Source organism: Uloborus diversus, chromosome 1, assembly GCF_026930045.1.
Source record: "Uloborus diversus isolate 005 chromosome 1, Udiv.v.3.1, whole genome shotgun sequence".
In the NCBI taxonomy this organism is placed as follows: domain Eukaryota; kingdom Metazoa; phylum Arthropoda; class Arachnida; order Araneae; family Uloboridae; genus Uloborus; species Uloborus diversus.
This window is the reverse complement of record NC_072731.1, coordinates 114,701,216-114,719,380: the sequence shown is the minus strand read 5'-3', so window position 1 is coordinate 114,719,380 and position 18,165 is coordinate 114,701,216. Positions and strand designations below refer to the sequence as shown.

Genomic DNA, 18,165 nt, shown 5'->3' with positions numbered 1-18,165 from the left:
TTGAAGAAAAATGATTATTTCACATCAGAAGGGGGGCGGGGGCGTTGATTTTTTTTTTTTTTTTTTTGTTCAGCGTACTTCTTTTAACTTCTTAGCACGGGCATCGCCGGGCGGGTACTGTTAGTAAGTTATATATTTATACTTGAATGTTCTCCAATGAACAAATATTCAATATAATACATAAATTTGACACATTTTGATCTGTTTTTGATATTTTCTCACAAAATACAGTTTCTCTAAAAATATAGTTTGGGACAGTTTTGAACACAAGGGTTTTGGACAAGACGGAAAAAACTATGGTATTTACCGTGGTTTTACCGTGGTGTCCAAAACTTTGCCAACCCTGCTGAAGACTCGTCTTCTGATATTGATGAAGAAACAAAAGATATTAGTCCTTCAAAACTTCGATTTTTGCTCCAGCTGTCAATGTTTTGAACTTTTTTTTTTGAAACTAAAACTATAGACTGACATGTTTTGGTTTTTTTTTTTTTTTTTTTTTTTTTTTTTTTTGTGACTGTTGACTAAAAAATTTGCAAAATCCAAAAGCTTGCAACCGAAAATAACACTTTTCTTTCATGCATAGAAATATTTAAGAAAAAATGTAATTTTTTATAGTTAGCTTGTTATAGAGTACAATATGATCAATACATTTTACTTACTAATGGAAAGATTCTTCTAAGATACTTCTATAATGAACATCGCGTAATTGATATGTTCATTACAGAAAGTATCTTAGCGAATTCGGACTTTTTATTGTTTTGGAAAAATCGGATGTAGCGAATCCTCGGCTATAGCGATCTCTCAAGTCGGTCAGTTGAGGGTTCTTTGTAGCGGGGTTTGACTTCTTTTAATCCTGATTTTCAATTTTTATCATAATCAGAGCTTCTTACTTAATGTCCTGCATTTTCTTGCTTTGCGCTCTTGGATTGTACACAAGGCTTCGTTTCGCAGGCCTCCCTTCCGGGCTGCCGAGCCCATGGATGTCTACACTCTGATTCTGAAAGGGATCGACTCAGTCCACTTCCCCGACTTTGTGCCCAGGGTGGCCCAGCACCTCATCCGGAAGCTCTGCAAGGAGAACGCAGCCGAGAGACTCGGATACCAGAGGGGAGTTGCGGACATACGGAAGCACAGGTGGGGATAACTAAAGAGATAACCATCGCACCTACTGTCCGATCTCGGAAGCCAAAACTAGCACTCGGGATAGATTCTATTTTAAAACGGGGCGATAGACTGACTACACTTTTCGCTCGCACTTGCTATTTTCTTCGACGCTACTTTGGAAGAACTGCTGAGTGCTGAACACGTAATTTGTCCTTTCTAATTTGCATCCTTTCACTTCCGGGTTTCCACCCCTTTATTGGTAAAATCAAAACAGATCTGACGCATGCGCAAACTCACGGGAGGTTTCGGCTAAGGAAGACAGACAGTACAGTGCGGATCTGGTTAGTCGAGCGATGACCTCGACTTTATTTACCTCTTTTGATGGGTTCAGTGAAAAAGGGACGCGTTATTGGAGCGAACTTGAGTTGGAATACATTAGCAAAAAAACTGCGAAAGTAATCTAACTCAAGTCAGCGCGGATTCCCCTTCCCTATTCCTAGTATACTCGGAACATTGTGAAGGTCATAGGTCAACTAAGCAGATCCGCTCTATACCCTGGTAAGTGTTTAACTCGATGTAATTCCTGAGAAGGGTGGGTGGGGGGGATTTTAGCAACAGAAAAATAAATAACCTAAAACAGAATATAAAAATCAGAAACAATAATAACTGCTCCGTGAGATTAATTTTTACAAGTAAGGTTCAAAATTTTGACATACTGCAACACATTAGATGAACACAGTCATCACTCGGCTTTCATCATAATGCGTCTTTCATCTACCCCATGAATCACGAAGAATACATGAGCAGGTGGAACAGTTACAGAAGTCTCTGTTTCTGGTAACAATCGAATGTCACAAAACGAATTTTTCGAACTGCGAGGGCACGATCAGAAAAGATACAGTATTTACCAAACATCGATGCGCCTCCTGGCTAGTTTCTATTCTTCACAGCGACGCCCAGTGAGGGACCCCAGTGCATCGCACCACGTCCGCAGACGTATGTCGGTCTCCGAACCCAGCCATACGGTATTAAAAAATTTGAACTTTTACGAAGAACCAATTTCGCCCGACCTCATCTTTGTGAAACATAACTAGCAAAGATAATAATAAAAACGTCAATAAACATTTTTTCGTTGACTTACGAGTTTCAAGTTGCTACATCATCCGGCAGACTGTATGGTAAAAAATTCCAACTGATGCTTTTTGATCTGTCATCCACCGAGATAGTGACAATTTGAAACGCGTATAAGACTGATTTTGTTGACTCTTGAAAAGCGGCTATTTTAAAAATTGACCCGTCTATTGTCCGTTTACCACAAGAAAAAACTTGACTCCACCTTCGTCACGTTGTATTCGACGAGTCTATTTCGTGGTTTTCGGATTGAGGCTTATATGATCATAGTTATTTGCCGTAAAAGCAACGGTTTTTTTTTTTTTTTTTAATTTGCAAATAACCGCTACGCATGCGACCGGTACGAGAATCACCGTTAAAAAGTTTCGAAAAGTGTGAGCAAATGTTTCTCTTTTACAGATGGTTTCAAGGCTTCCACTGGGAAGGACTTCGAAATCAGAATTTGACACCGCCCATCATTCCTCAGGTAATATTTTTGCTACTAGATCAATACTATATACAGTGCTCCACATATTTTGAAGTTCATCCAGATTTCACTTGAAATTTGTCACTAGACGTTTTTCACGGACGAAGGTAGAATACACGGTGGAACACATACAAACATGGTTGCATATATACGTACATATACGTGAATACATACATAGTTTCAGTACTTCATGGGCGGAATGACTAATCTATGCCGCATTTCAGCTACGCCACTGTGAGGGGGTAGGAGAATAAAAAAGTGTTGTGTTTTCATACATATACAATAAGGTGCGCCGAAAAAAATCGAATTTTTGCAGAGCACTTCGCCTTAGTACGTAAAATTTGTGACTCCCTAACACTAATTACTGTGCAAAAGGATTTAATAATAGTAATAGGGAAGTATTGGAATTGGCATTTTTGTCGCTCCTTTTATGCAGCGGAAACCAAATAAGCAAGCTTATACAATAAAGCTGACGTACAGATGACAAACCCCCCCCCCCTCGCTTCCCGAAAAAAAAAGAAAAAAGGAAAAAAATCCAGCAATTGCCCTTTACCCCGCCCACGGCAGTATAAAACCACCGAATTTCCAATCTTGGTCAAGTTTATTAATGTATACTAGCGGACCCGTGTGGAACTCCGCACTGTGCTTCGGATCGTTTCATGTGGCATTTCGCTCTTTAAAATTTTTTAAAAAAGAATATTATGAAGAAGAATAAAAAAAAAGTTAACGAATTAAAGTAAACGAAAAAAAGTAAACGCAAAAAAGAAGGCATGTAATTTGAAGACATCAGCAACAAAACCTCGTTAAATCCAACGCTGTGATAATGTGATCATCGCTCACCTTTTGGTTGTAAGTATTTTCAATGCAAATATAAATATCATTAAAAGTGTGACTGAATGACTCGTGAAAAAGAAGTAATTGTGCATGTGAAAAAACGGGTTGTGGCAAATATAGTCCTGCCAATGTGAGCATCTGACGGAAACAAAAGAAACATTAAAGAGATATTTATTGGCTCGGATTTGAACTGGCGCCATTCTGATTAACAGCACGACACATCTAATTATTCGAGTAGTTGTGCCTTCGTTTTCGATTGCTATTCATTGAAGCAATGTGTAATAAAAAAAACAGCAAAAAGGTTTTTAACAAAAAAAAAAAAAATAATAATAAATAAATAAAAATACCATGCGTCTATGCTTTGACGTTAGCCAGCATGATACACTTTAAAATTATTCGTAAAAACATGGAATTTCATTAAGGAATGAAGAAGATCTCGCGTAGCAGATGAAACAAACATTCTAGAGAAATAATAATTTAGATGGAAAATAAGTGTTTTTATTTTTGAAAATTGATGCAATTTCGCATAGCAGGCGGCTGCTTTAAACCATTACGGCTTGAATGCCAGCACATGTTTTTCTTTTATTTGAACATTTAAAATTCAAATTCAAAACCAGTTGAACTGAGTCCAATTTTTAAGTGTAATTTTTCGAACGTACACAAAATGCATCCCCCCCCCCCAGAAAGAAGATGAGTAGAAAATGATTTCTTACTAATGAAGTTGATAATAATTTTAATGTTTTACATCGTATTCGAATAAATAGTTAAAGCTCTACTGGGTGAAACTCGTAATTTCAATTTAGCGAAGTATTTTTTCATTTATACAAAAGGTCGAACATTGCTATGAGAAAAATATACATTTCAGCATGCAATGAAAAAGTTTTTCTGCACAAAAAGGACTCCCTTGAGAACTGAATTTTTAAATCTAATACTTTTTTTTGCTTACATTATGCTTAGTGGTCTAAACGGAGTCAAAGCTTTAAAAAATAAAAAAAAAAGAGAAAGAACACCCTTTGATTAATAGTCAACGTATCTGAATAATAACTACAGCCTGTATAAAGGAGACGAAACGCCAAGTAGCTTTCCTTTCGTACATATTTTATTGCCTTACGTGTGTTATCTATTGTATGTTATGTAGTACAAGTAATGCGTAATATTAATCTAAATTAGCTATAACGTCGGACAGCCCGGGCAGTTCCGAAGTTCAGCTAGTTTATTGCCGAACGCATACCGAAAAGACTTATTAATTTAATCGAACAACTAAGTCCAGTGCTTTTAAGCTTTATTTATATATATATATATAAAAACAGGTTTATTGTAAAATTTTTTTAACCGAAAGAGATGCAAAAAAAAAAAGGAAAATTGTATTAAAATTTTGCTTTAAAAAAATAATCTGCATAAGAACTACAGGCTGCATCAAGGTTATGCAACAGCAAGGGGCGTTTCCGAAAAATTGTTTTTTTAGACCGTAAGTCTATTTTTCGTCATTAGCCTGCACGATAAGCTTTAAAATGAGATATAAATCAAAGAAATCGATCAAGAATTGTGGAAGATCTCGCGTAGGAAACAGAAAACAGGCTACAGAAATACAGTCGGACCTCGATAAAAGGTCACTCCCACGAGACTTCACAAAACTTACCTTATAAGCGGGGGTGACCTTATAACCGATTCATATATACATATTTATTGATAAATAAGGATGTATTTACAAGAATGTATACATTAATTCTTTTCAAACTTTAATACGCCCAAAAACATGAGTTAATTAAATTATAATAGTTGAATCGATTTGAACCCATTGAAATTTCTGGAATTAATTAGAAATTTTGAAATGCTTTTTTAAAACTTCCATTTAGAATAAAACTGCATTCAAATATGCCCAAGCATATTTTATTAAAATTACATTAATACAGGACTGACGTGTTTTTTCTTTAGTTTAAGCACAATGGTTTCTAAGTATCTTCTGAAAATTTTCTTCGGCATCTAATGACTGGTAAAAAATTGCGATATGTACATACTGAGTGCTCACGTTACTGCTTCATATTTTAGTACCACTGTCATAACACTCACTTTCTACTGTTAATTTATTATGTTAATAGGAAAAATGACTTTTCACTTTTTAAGGATCGTATATCGCGGAAAGTGAATCGATTAGGCAATGAAATCATTTAAGGAAGTCAGAGAAAAGTGACCTTATAAGCGATTAATGTATTATGACCTGACCACATATCCGATTATACATAACATAGAATTCCTATTCAGCGAGCCGGGACTTTAGAAAAGTGACCTTATATGTTATATGCGGGGTGACCTTCTAAGCGGGTGAACATATATCGAGATCTGACTGTAAAATATAAGGATACTCCATCTTAGTTTAGAATAAAAACCAACCATTCTATTAGAGACAGCGCTAAGCATGCGAGTTATTTTATTTATTATTTATTTTTTTGCATCAAGATACTTGCCCAAAAAGGTATCAATGTAATTGATTCTGTCAATTGCTCGAAAAGATACATTTTGTAGTTTTAATAATGCATAGTTTACAAGCTTTATAAGAAATTTTATAATTTTTCATTAATGAATAAAAACTTATGTCCTAAATGCAGTTCTAATTTTTTGCATATTTCTCAGAGTGGATTTGTAACAGAATAAAAACATTGATTTTTAATTGAACTTATTCTTAAATGCAATTAGATTACATAATTAAAGACCTTGTAAATTTTGAATCGCTACCCACTTTAACAGCCACACACACAATAAAAAAAAGAAGGAAAAAAATCTATTGAAATTTAGACTTCTTGCCAGAGCAGAGGAAATTAATGTAGAGATAGGAAACCTTACATAATTTGTGTTAAGAGTTTACAAAATTCAAGACGCCCGTTATTTCGAATTTTTCCACGGAGGAGGGTGATAAAAGGCGTGAACTCAATGAAATTGTATCGGAAAATCACAAAACCACGCTCACTTATATGTAAATGCGTTAGTTTTTTTAAGTAGGGGGGGGGAAGCATTGACCCACTTCCCCCTAAAATTTTAAATAACGGGCCTGGTTCTATTGGTGGACCGATGTCGTTGATGTGATTAAAAATGCGAAGTATTATAGTGTATTAGGTATGTTTCCTACTTTGTTATGCGTCACTCGTATTTAAGGAATTTCATGTAAAATTCTCAAAATTCAGGCCTTATGCCAGAGCAGAAAAAATTAACTCACAGGTTTGAAATTTTACGCCATAGTTTGTGTTAGGAAGTTAAAAAATTACCGCACTACGGCGTAAAGTTCAGCGGAATTTAAAATATTTTGTAAATTTTCCATTTGATGCTTTTCTAAAAATCTCAAAACTTCAAGTCTTTTGCCAGAGCAGCAGACATTAACTCAGAATCACGAAATTTTGCGCAGTAATTTGTGTTAGGGAGTCATACATTTTCCGCACAAAGGCGAACGCTCTGCAGAAATTCGATTTTTTTTTGACCCACCCTAATATACAGGGTGTTCCGTTTTAACTTGCAAAATCTCTATTTTCGCAACTGTTAATCCTAAATGCATACTTGCAATTGCAAAAATGTTCAAAATCAGATGCAGAGCTAAGATATTGAAAATCTGAAGATAAAATAAAAATGAGTAAAAAAATACAAAATTTAACTTCTTATACGGGCCCCAAGCCCCTTAACTTATGTTTAGGGCAATAATCTCATTGAAAAACAATTCCAACAGAAAAAGTTTGAAGTTAATATACGACCAATATTCACCAAGATATGAAACGCAGCATTTTGTGACTTCCACCACTTTACATTTGCGGTCAATAACATATTTTGGCGAAAAATATAGCAGTTAACAAGGATTTAAAATTATATGTATGCAGAGGTGGTTTTTCAGATTGTTTGAGATTTTACAGTGTTTTTTTGCGTATCACGGCATAACATTTGCATGAATTTTTAAATAGCAATAAAAAATAATAAATATGTATCTTTTTTTTTTTTTTGCTTTTTTTTTTTAAACTTTAATAACCTGTAATTCTTCTGAAAGAGCGATAAGTTCAATCTTATCTTCTGTATGGTCCCTTACAGGCTCGTTCTAGCCCGCCTGTCAACCTGCCCGAGGGCAGGTGCGCCCTTCCTACTTTTTATGATGAAATGCAATGCAAACGCTTTCGCTGAAAAACAAAAATAAAAACTTATCTTGCAAATTCAGAATGGAATTTTCTAATTGATTCGAAAGCTCTCATACCTTCCATTTTGAAGTTTCGAAAATTTTCCTCCGAGCCCGCTTTCCCTAATGTTATCTTCTAAAATTTTCCGTCTTTTGAGTTTCAATTTCAAGAAATTGCCGGGAAAAGTTCCATCTATCCCATTACCTCTCTTCCCGTAATGTTTCCAAAGATGACCAACAAGAGCGTTTTTAAGGCTCTAGTTTCAAAAATAAATAAATAAATAAAATAAAAAAAGAAAGGAAAAGAAAAGGGAGAGACCTTGGAATCTTCAATCAAGAAGTTTATTATTGTTGGTAAAGTCGGTAGTGGTTGCCGTTTGAATACAGTTGTCTAGGCGTTTGTCAGTGAGTTTTTCTACACTTATTTTTAATGAATTTCATTGTAGAAAAGTTGAATTTCGTATAGATATGTAGCAGTGCGCATTTTATAACATAATGACCACTTGACATCAATGTCGCCTAGTGAAAAAAATATCACTCAGAAGATGCGAAATCAAACCACTGGGCGACTTCAGAAATTTCGAATGTATTTATTCCTTATTTTTTTTTTTTTTTTTGTAAATTGCTGTTTTTGGCACTTGATTGAAAAAACTAGTGAAACGTGCCTTCCCCTAAAAGTTAACAAAGATGGCCTACAGTCAAGTTTTTTACAATTTCAATGGGAAGTCCACAAAATCTCTCCTCTCCCAAATAAACAAAAATCGTTTAAAATTGTTGAAAAAATTCCGGGAAAAGGTCACCAAACTCTCTCTCTCCCCCCACCCCTAAAACATCACAAAAAATCGTCTACAACTGTATTTTTATGACTTTAATTCCAAATATTTTGCAGGGGAGAGTTCCTTGAGACCCTCTCTCCAATGCCATCGAAGATTGTCAAAACTTTTGAATTTTTGCATCTTTAATTTCGAAAAAATCGCCGGAATCTAAAACTTTTTCGAAAATGTCGCTAATGAGGGCTTTCAATTCCGTTTTTAAAACTTCAATTCCGAAAAAGTTCCGGGGGGGAGCCCTCGATCTCGAGTCCTTCTTCTAACGTCAATGAAAACCCACTAACATTATGTTTTTGAAGTTTCAATATTGAAAATTTGACGGTTTACTCCCGACTCCATCCCTTCCCTTTACGCTACCAAAGATGGCTAACCATCGTATTTCAAAGCTCCAATTTCCATCAATTTCCGATGGAAAGTTCCAAACCCCGTTCCTTCCCCCTAAGTCATAAAAGATGGCTTACAACTGCGTTTTTGAGACTTCAATTTAAAAAAATTTCCGGAGAAGAGTCCCCATGTCTTTCTTTCCTCATCTTTCAACATCATTCAAAGATCGTCTAAAACAGCTTTTCTGGAACTCTTACATCGAAAAGTTTCTGTTGAAAAGTTCTGAACCCCATGTCTTCTGCTACATCATCAAAGGTGGCCTACAATTGCGTTTTTAGGACTTCAATTCCAAAAAATTTTTTCCGGGGGAAAGCCCCCGAACCCCCTGGTTTTTAGCAATACTATAATTGCGTTTTTGAAGCTATCATAAATCGACTGGGGAGAACTCATCTTTCCCTCCAAGAACACAAAGATAGCAAATAATTGTGTTTTCGAAAATATACCCTTAAATTTCAAAAAAAAAAAAAACTCCGGAACGGGACCCCCAAACCTCCCTTCCACTTGTTTACTTCCAAATAGTCTAAAAATGCGTTCCGAATCAAAATATTCGGCAGAAAGCCTGCAAACACTCCTTTCTTTGCGCGAATATTAACCAAAACTCAATCAAACAAATCCAAAACTATCTTCAAATTTTACTTACAAATGCAATTTTAGTATTTCATTATATTCGGTACGTAAACTGGTAAAAAGAGATGCCATTTTGATGCTGCAACCTTTCTTTTATAAGGAAAAAAGTACATTTGAGGACCTGAATAACAACTGAAAAAACTTCGAGTTTGCAAACGAATCCAAAGTTAAAGGGTTTAATTTAGATAATAGATCTAAAATATTAGTAGAAACTCTTTTTTCAATTTTTTATTCTTGTGTGTGTGATACTCAAAACACTTATAACTTTCATTCAAACTCTTTGAACGAAGTACATTATTCAAAAAAAAAAAAAAAAAATGCTTCAGTTCTTAAACTTTAAAAATTTTATTTTCATTAGTCCCCCTGCCCCCCCCCCCTAATGAATTACTCAATTTCTTCTCTCAAAAGGATCGTCTGGATCCGCCACTGATCGCTCCCCTAAAATTATCGTCTATATCCTTTCCGCGACCCCCCCCCCCCCTTGGCATGCGCTTTCAGAAAAATTGGGGTATGCGCCTTTTTGAGGACCCAGTCTGACCCTGGTCCCTTAAAACTTTGAACTGGAATATCTCCTTGAGTTTTGGTCGCACTAACTCTGCCATTGGCTGGAGTTCGTCTCGTCCCTATACCGGTCTCAAGCCCGGGTAAAAGAGGAGGGTTGTGCGATGAGCTAGACACCCATCCACGTAAAAAAAACCATGTTTATAGAAACCGTTAGCAAAGAATTATCTCTTGAAGGGGACGGTGCTGGGTCCTTCAACATAGTGATTTAATGGACAATGAGACACACCCTGAAACAATTGTACTATTATCATCAAACCTTGAAACTATGAAGTCGAAAACAAGTAAGCTGAAAGAAAATGCAAGAAAAGTCAGATTGAAAATAAATGAAGCCAAGACGAAAATGATGAAAATCAAAAGTAACAAAAATGAAAAATTTTGCACAAATGGAAAGGAAATAGATGAAGTTGACAGTTTTAGTTATCTTGGTTCTTATGTTTCATCTAAGGGAGGTACAAATAATGATATATTAATAAGAATTAAAAAAGCTCAATGTACCTTCAAATCTTTGCATAAAATATGAAGATTTAACAACATACACACAAAACTCAAACTTAAAATTTTCAATTTAACAGTTAGAGCAGTTCTACTCTATGGCAGCAATACATGGAAGCTAACTAGATAGCAAGAAAAAGAGCTTGATGCCTTTCAAACTAAAAGCCTGAGAAAAATATTAAACATATACTGGCCAAATAAAATATCGAATATAGACCTGTACAAACGTACAAATTGCAAGCCAATAACCACACTGATAAAAAAGCTCAGATCGTCACGGATAGGACATGTTCTCAGAATGCAGGCAATAGACCTTACAAGAATTGCTCTCACGTGGACCCCTGATGGCAAGAGGAAGCAGCGCGGCGTCCAAAACTAACCTGGCATCAGATGGTCATACAAGAAAGAAATGCCTTTGATACGCTAAGCTGGGGGAGTGCCAGGGAGGCGGCATTAAGCCGATCGGGATGGAATGCCACGCTAGCGGCCTCATGCGCCACTAGGCGTTAAGAGAATTTAGTCAAGTTTGGTCGCACAAATGTCAAGTTTTTCGTGTCAGTGATAGTTTTTATTGGAGATTCACCTAGAACCCGTATTCAAAGTTAAATTTTGTATTTTTTGACATTTTTAGTTTTGCTTCAAACTTTCAATATCTGATCTCCGCATCTGATTTTGAACATTTTAGCAATTGAAAGTATGCATCTAGGACTAACGATTGCGAAAATAGAAGTTTTGTACGTTAAAACGGAACACCCTGCATACAGGGTAATTCAAAGAGAATGGAGGAATTTCAAGCGTGTATAATTCTAAGAATAAAAATGAAACAAAAAAAATATTTTTTACGTATTTAAATCATTCTAAAAATGTTCTATGTGCCTTCCTCCTGACGCCTGAACAATATCACACCTGAAGTGAAGCTCCTGCACCACATGTTGCAGCATAAACGCAGTCACAGAAGCAATTGCTGCTGCAGTGATCCAACTTCTCAGTTAGTCATAGTATCAAGTACGAGGAGTGCAAACATAATATTCTTTGCGTATCCCCACAGGAAAAAAAAATCACATGGTGTTAGGTGTGGTGACCTCTAGGGGGCCCAACCGTAAAGAACTAAATATAGCATTTCCTGAAAATTATTTATCTTTTTTTTTCTGTATACCACAATATTGCCAGGTGAACGTATCATTTTGACCCTCAGATTAATGTACATCTACACGAAGAAGCTCTTTTATACATTCGAAAACGATGCTTCAAAATTCGAGATTTAATTTTAGTTTTACTAACTATAAAGGTTTTTTTTTTCTTTAGTGTCATAGTAGCAAATATGTGCGGAAAAAAAAATTTCTAAATTGTTTTTTTTTTTCTTTCTTTCTTTTTTCTTTTTTTTAAGGAAGAAAGTGATAGTTTCAAAAATCTCTTGGAGGTGCATATCACTATTCTCCTTGCACGAAACCTCATGAAACCCGAACAAATGCTGTTGGTTTCCTCCTGAATTAGACCTTTTCTTTATTTTTTCGAGCCTTATGGCATTTTTTCACATTTTATAAAGCATTAAAATCTCTTAGGAAATAACACAAAATTCAAAATTCTCAAAGCATTAGAATGCCCTAAGTAATTGTTCCCTAATAAAGCAAAATTCAAACTCTCCTACATATTTTAAATAGCTGCTGACAATCATTTATTTTTAGTCATTTTGTGTTAATATGGAAATGAAAAGGGGGAAAATGCATAAATCCTTGCAGCCGTTGAAAGGCTTATTCTGGTAGTAAAAGAACCTATGGAAAACAGCTTTACAGTTAATGAAATGAGTATGTCTCCAGAACACAAATGCAAGTTGCCAAATCTGGCATTATTTGGCACGAATTGAGAGGGCTTAAATATTTGCTTGTTAAGTGTTAACTTCTTTTTTCTCCTCAGGTGTCCGGACCCCATGACACTCACAACTTCGACGAGTACCCTCGTGACTGCCGGCTTCCAGACGACGAGGAATCCGGCTGGGACGAACACTTCTAGACCTCTCATCAACACGACTTCTCGGAAATCCCCTTCTGTTTTCTCTTCCATCACAGACACCTGACAAGTCCATCTGATGCTATCCATTAGTTGCTACTGTGCCATACTAACGTGCACAGGAACATATCCATCAGATGGTCTTCATCAAGTGCCATACCAACCTTGAACTGTGCCATAACGAGATGTTACTGAACAGTGCTGCGTCGCACCAACGTGCTCCTGAACAGTTTCATCAAGGGTCCTCTTCAAGCGGATAGACTTGTAAATTATCGTATCATCCTACAACTAAACAGTTCCATCAGAATACTGTCATCCAGCGTGTTATTTGGAACAGAAGTCGCATCATCACGCAACTGAGAATTTCCATCAGACGTCTTCATCAAGTGTGTGAGCTTGAACTATGCCATTCGAAGGCGCACCTGAACAGTTCCATCAAGTGGTCTTCATCAAGAATGTTAGCTTGAACTGTGCCACACCAACGTGTATCTGAACAGTTTCATCAAATGGTCCTCGTCCAGAGTGTTGATTTGCAAGCTATCGTATCATCCTACAACTAAACAGTTCCATCAGATTATTGTCCTCAAGCGTGTTATTTGGAATGGAAGTCACATCATCGCGCAACTGAGCATTTCCATCAGGTGGTATTCATCAATCATGTTTGTTTGAAAAGAGACTGTATCATTGTAAAATTCAACGATTCCGTTCTCTCTGATCTATTTTCCCCCCTTTTCCCACACAGCAAATTTCTCGTGTAAATACTATTATAATCATTGTCCACCATCATCAATCCACTGCTCATTGAGGTCTTCTTACTCATTTTTATATTTACAAGTAACATGATCAGAAATATAAGAGCAGTATCTTCTGATTTTCCATCAACTTCTGCGATATTCCTCAGATTATCTTCCATGGACGTTTATCGGACCGTTCGAAAATATAAAAATCTTATGTTAATCTGTTGAGATTTTTCAAGCTACGCGAAGCATCTTCAAAATCTTATTTCAGTACATTAAATACCCTAATTTGGTTTTATACTCCGTGTCAGTCTAAAATTATTGTAAAGATTCCATATACCAAATTGAATAACTATTTTCTATTGAATTTTGAAATAATTATGCTTTAAAAGGACATTATTTATAATGTATTTGTATGCATGAGTATACAATTGTGTATGCAAGGCCGTCCGGAGAGGGGCGAGCGGAGCAGCCTTTTATATAGTTTTCAAAATCAAACACATTAGATTTCAGATTACATGTTTAATTATGTAATAATTGATAAAAAAATTGTTCGATACTTTTCCAGATAACGTCCATCATTCTGTGTGTGGGAAGAGGACGTCAGAAAATGTTCGCTCCGGGCGCCGCGCCGTCCTCTCTTGGGACCAGGGTTTCCAGATTTAAGAACAGTAAATACGAAACAGGCTTCGAGGAGTGAAGGGGGGAGGGGTGATATTTTTGAGTGTGAGGGCAATTACTGGATATGGTGTATTTTTAAGAGATGCTTTCCAACGTAGAACGTCTCTTCATGATAAATCTGAAATATTCAATCGTATTCGTAATGAAGTATTAAAGCTTACAAAATGTCGCCGATCAAAGTATAAAAATTGTTTTCATTGCGAGTGACGATATATTTCCAACATTAGTCAATGAGCAAAGAGGAAGCAATCATTCGGCTCCTCATGGTCTGCCACCAAATCATAAACCAAATTAAAACAAAATAATTTTTGTGTTTGCTGCCACATGATTTCCTTATTGCTCTTCATTTCACATTTTTTGTTTTACTTTATTTTTTCCCTTAAACAACGTCTCGTTTTGCTAAATATTGTTATTACCTAGAATACGGGACTTTAGCCGTCCCGTATGGAAGTTCCCCGGGACGCGGGACAGTTTTTCAAAATACGGCACTGTCCCTTGAAATCCGGGACGTCTGGCAACCCTGCTTGGGACGGTCCTGTGTGTATGTTTACACGTAATGAGCACATCAATCTACATTTTCATAAAAATGGATGCTATGTTCGTTTTCAAATATCTATCTGAAAATAAATAAAATTTTCTTTCGACGTTAAATTTGTAATGGTGTTCTTTTGAATGAATATTACAACTGTAATCTTTCACTTAGGCGTTGGCCCGAGAGATCGGTCAAAAACGAATCAAGGGAGCTGAACTTTATTTAACATCCTAATTTTATTGCATCAAAGACAGCAGCAATAGCTAAAGGCTCCAGGTATTGCTAGGGTGCCTGTGATTTATGCCACTGACAAGTAATATGGATTAAGAATAAAATTACATTGATCGTAGAGAGAAATTATGTATTCTTGAACTAGGATCATTTGAGCTCAAGCATTTAAAAATATAATAATAAATTTAGCATTTTTTTTAAATCTACCATGGGTTAGCTCCAAAGGGGTTCCGAAAAAATTCCCTTTTTTTCGATTGAAAAAGGCGTTCCTTGTAACGCCAAAGCACGTGTATGCAACAACCTGCAATTTTTGAAAATTAAACGTTGTCACTTCTTATTTTACTTTTCAAGCTCAAAAGTTTTTCAATTCCGTCAAAATATCGCACCCCAGCCAGGAGCGGATGTAGGATTTCATTTTAGGGGGGGGGGGAGGCATGCTCAAGAATGTAGTCTTACGTACTACAATTTTCTTGTTAAATTATATTATAACTTGTTCTAGACCAGCATTCGCACCAGCCAACACAATACATAAATACTATAAAAATCTATAAAAAATTAAATGTTTTACAAACATGAAAAATTTATATATTGATTACAGGGATGGTGGAATCAAGCAAAAAATTCTGAAAACAGTGAAAATTTCTGAAACTACGTAGAAGCTCGAGCCTCCCCTCTCCCCCCGTAAAAACTCTTCAAATATGCATACAAAAGTCATCGAAATCATTGATAAAAATTATTTTAAAAGTTTTCTTTTAAAATAATTTTTCAGTTTTAGAATGGGCTGTAAGCTCAAAATTTTCGGAAGCGACAAAATCCAAAGTTTTTGGAAATTTCGGATCACAAAACCCTTGGATGATTAAATATTTGCCTAATACTCGACACATATCCATCTCTGATTATGAATGTGCATGATACTCGACACATCCATCTTGTATGCAGAAGAATACTATTAAAACATCACTTAAAATAATAGTAAAAAATATGGTGAAAATCTAATTAAAAATTACATATTTTATGAATTTATTTGGACTTGATATATACTCACCGACTGATTCTTTTCCAACTGTAGAAAAATCGGAGGTTGAGGAAGACGTGAATCTCAGAGTCTGATACAGGAACTCCAGATATGTTTCCATCGGTTTTGGGTTCATCAGTTTTTTTTTTTTTTTTTTTTCAACTTTCCAGAAAAAAAAAAAAAAAAAAAAAACTACACTACTTTGTCACCCGAATGCTTTATTGTTTTTGTTATAGGTCAGGGGCAGTGGTTGGAAAAACTACATTTTTTTGTAGCGAACTGCAACTACAGCTACTTTGCCACAAATGTAGTTAACTACACAACTACAACTACTTTTATTTTTTAATGTAGCTACTACAAACTACTTTTGAAATGTAGTCGCTACTTCGCTACTTTTTAAAAAATAAGTAAATAAAAATCATACACACTAGAGTGTCCCTCAAAAAATGAAAGTCGATTTTTCAAGTCGCATATCCTCTTACCGTATTACCCTGCATTATCCGTCAAGCCGCAAAATTCGGGGGTCACCAGATTTTCAACAACACTTGCCTAGTTCTTTCCGGAATGCCGGAAAAATCGAGTTTAAAAAAAAAATACTATAAAAGATATATGTTCAGATTAAAAATGAATATAAGTTCTTTTGGGGAAGATTTACTAACAATGTCATTTGTTATTTTAACCAGAAAAATATTGTTTAATAACGAATAATTTTATAAAAAATTAATTAAAACTAAGTAAACAAGCATATAAGCAGTAATTTACCACCCGCTAAAGAATTTACCATAGCTATTTAGTAACTAAAAAATAGACTTACCCTCTAAAAGGAACCTAAAATAAGTTAATTTTAAAAAATTATAAACAAATCGCAGTGACGATGATTGCTTCTGAATTGATTACTTTATTGGCGTATAATTAAATCCATTCATAATGACCTAACATAAATAACCATAGACAATACATTTTTTTTTTTTTTCGAAAGAAGGTTACTTTCGGGATTTATTTTTTTCCTTATAGTGGTTTGCTTTTTGACTGGAACTGAATGGGGAAATTTACTTTTTTTTCGTTGCAAAATAAACCTCGAATTATCCTCCGGCATGCCGGAAAATTTGAATTTACCGGCATGCCGGTGAACCTCGCTTTTTTCCGGCATGCCGGATAATGCGAGGTAATACGGTATATTTTTCCTCATATGTCAAAACAATTGTGAAAAAAAAAGTTTCATACAATTTGAATAAGTGTAAACCAGCATGCTACGCCAAATCATGCGATCAAAAGTGTGTTCTAGACCAAATCGGAAAAAAAAAAGCTTTTTTTTTTAAACTCGAAATTTGTGTTGATTAAACGTTGCCACTATATCCCACACTCCATATATAGCACAAAAACCTTTATTCAAATTAAAAAAACATTTAGATATCTCACACTTGGTCAAAACTTATAATTTTCTTCAAAAACTTGATTTTTTTTCTATTTATATTCAAAAAAAAATTACATATTAATTTTAATAAAATATCAAATTCAAAAATCATTAGCGAACACATTTTCAGATCAACATTTGCAAATGAATAGTAAAAAAATAATGTATTTAAAATAAAAAAGTTAACCTTGAAAAAATCTATATTTTTGAGTAGTTCAATCGAACTTGCTTATAACGAGAACCCGGATTTAGCGAAGAAAACAGAAAGATTTGGTTGGCACAATGTTTAATCTATGGAAGCATAACTCGTTTGTAGCGCGCAAATCCGGCATAAAGCGAGCAATGCTTTTGTGCTTCGTAAAATTTCTATAGACTTCAAGCTCAGCTAATCCTTTTTTTTTTTTTTTTTGGCGAATTCGCTTTAACATTCCATAGTCAAGGGAAGTTGCAACCTATTAAATGTTCATATTTTGGCTATTGGATATTGTTAATTGACCCTCAAAACTAAAAAATTCACCATCGCCGAATTTTAAAACACCGTGATTGAGTTTTAATGAATTTTTAAAAATCCACGCGCAAAAGTGCACTCTTCTGAAACGTCACGAGCTTACGTCACAGAGCACTAATGGGCAGCCTTCCGCCGAAGATCCCCTGTTTTCGCTAGGGACATATTTGAGCGCGCTGATATTTTTATTTTTTAGAAATTCAATAATCCTTTTGAACACATTATGGAGGCCGGATTCGTTAAAGCACAATCTAAATAATCTTCCTCAAGTAATATCAATGATGGTATTAGAATATTTCCGAGAGGATGAGAGGGTTAATGTTCCAGAAACGCGAGGAGTTAAATGCGAGGAGATAAGCCTTTTACGTTTCGCCTTCGAAGTCGAATGCACGTCATTCGGTTTCTCCCCTATCGGAAGAGCGCATGACGTCACTTCCTATGCCATTTGACGTCACAAGCGCTTG

The 18,165-nt window shown here is 35.4% G+C and overlaps 1 protein-coding gene across 1 annotated transcript in view; it reads left to right on the top strand.

Annotated features, from left to right (window-relative positions):
• Positions 1-14,456, top strand: part of LOC129234493 (cGMP-dependent protein kinase, isozyme 1-like) — a 109,635-nt gene extending 95,179 nt beyond the window's left edge. The window contains exons 15-17 of the mRNA XM_054868496.1: positions 952-1,134; positions 2,635-2,701; positions 12,494-14,456. Of these exons, the coding sequence (XP_054724471.1) occupies positions 952-1,134; positions 2,635-2,701; positions 12,494-12,589 (346 nt within the window). The 3' untranslated portion in view covers positions 12,590-14,456. The remainder of the gene's footprint in view (positions 1-951; positions 1,135-2,634; positions 2,702-12,493) is intronic.
• The last annotated feature ends 3,709 nt before the right edge of the window (positions 14,457-18,165 follow it).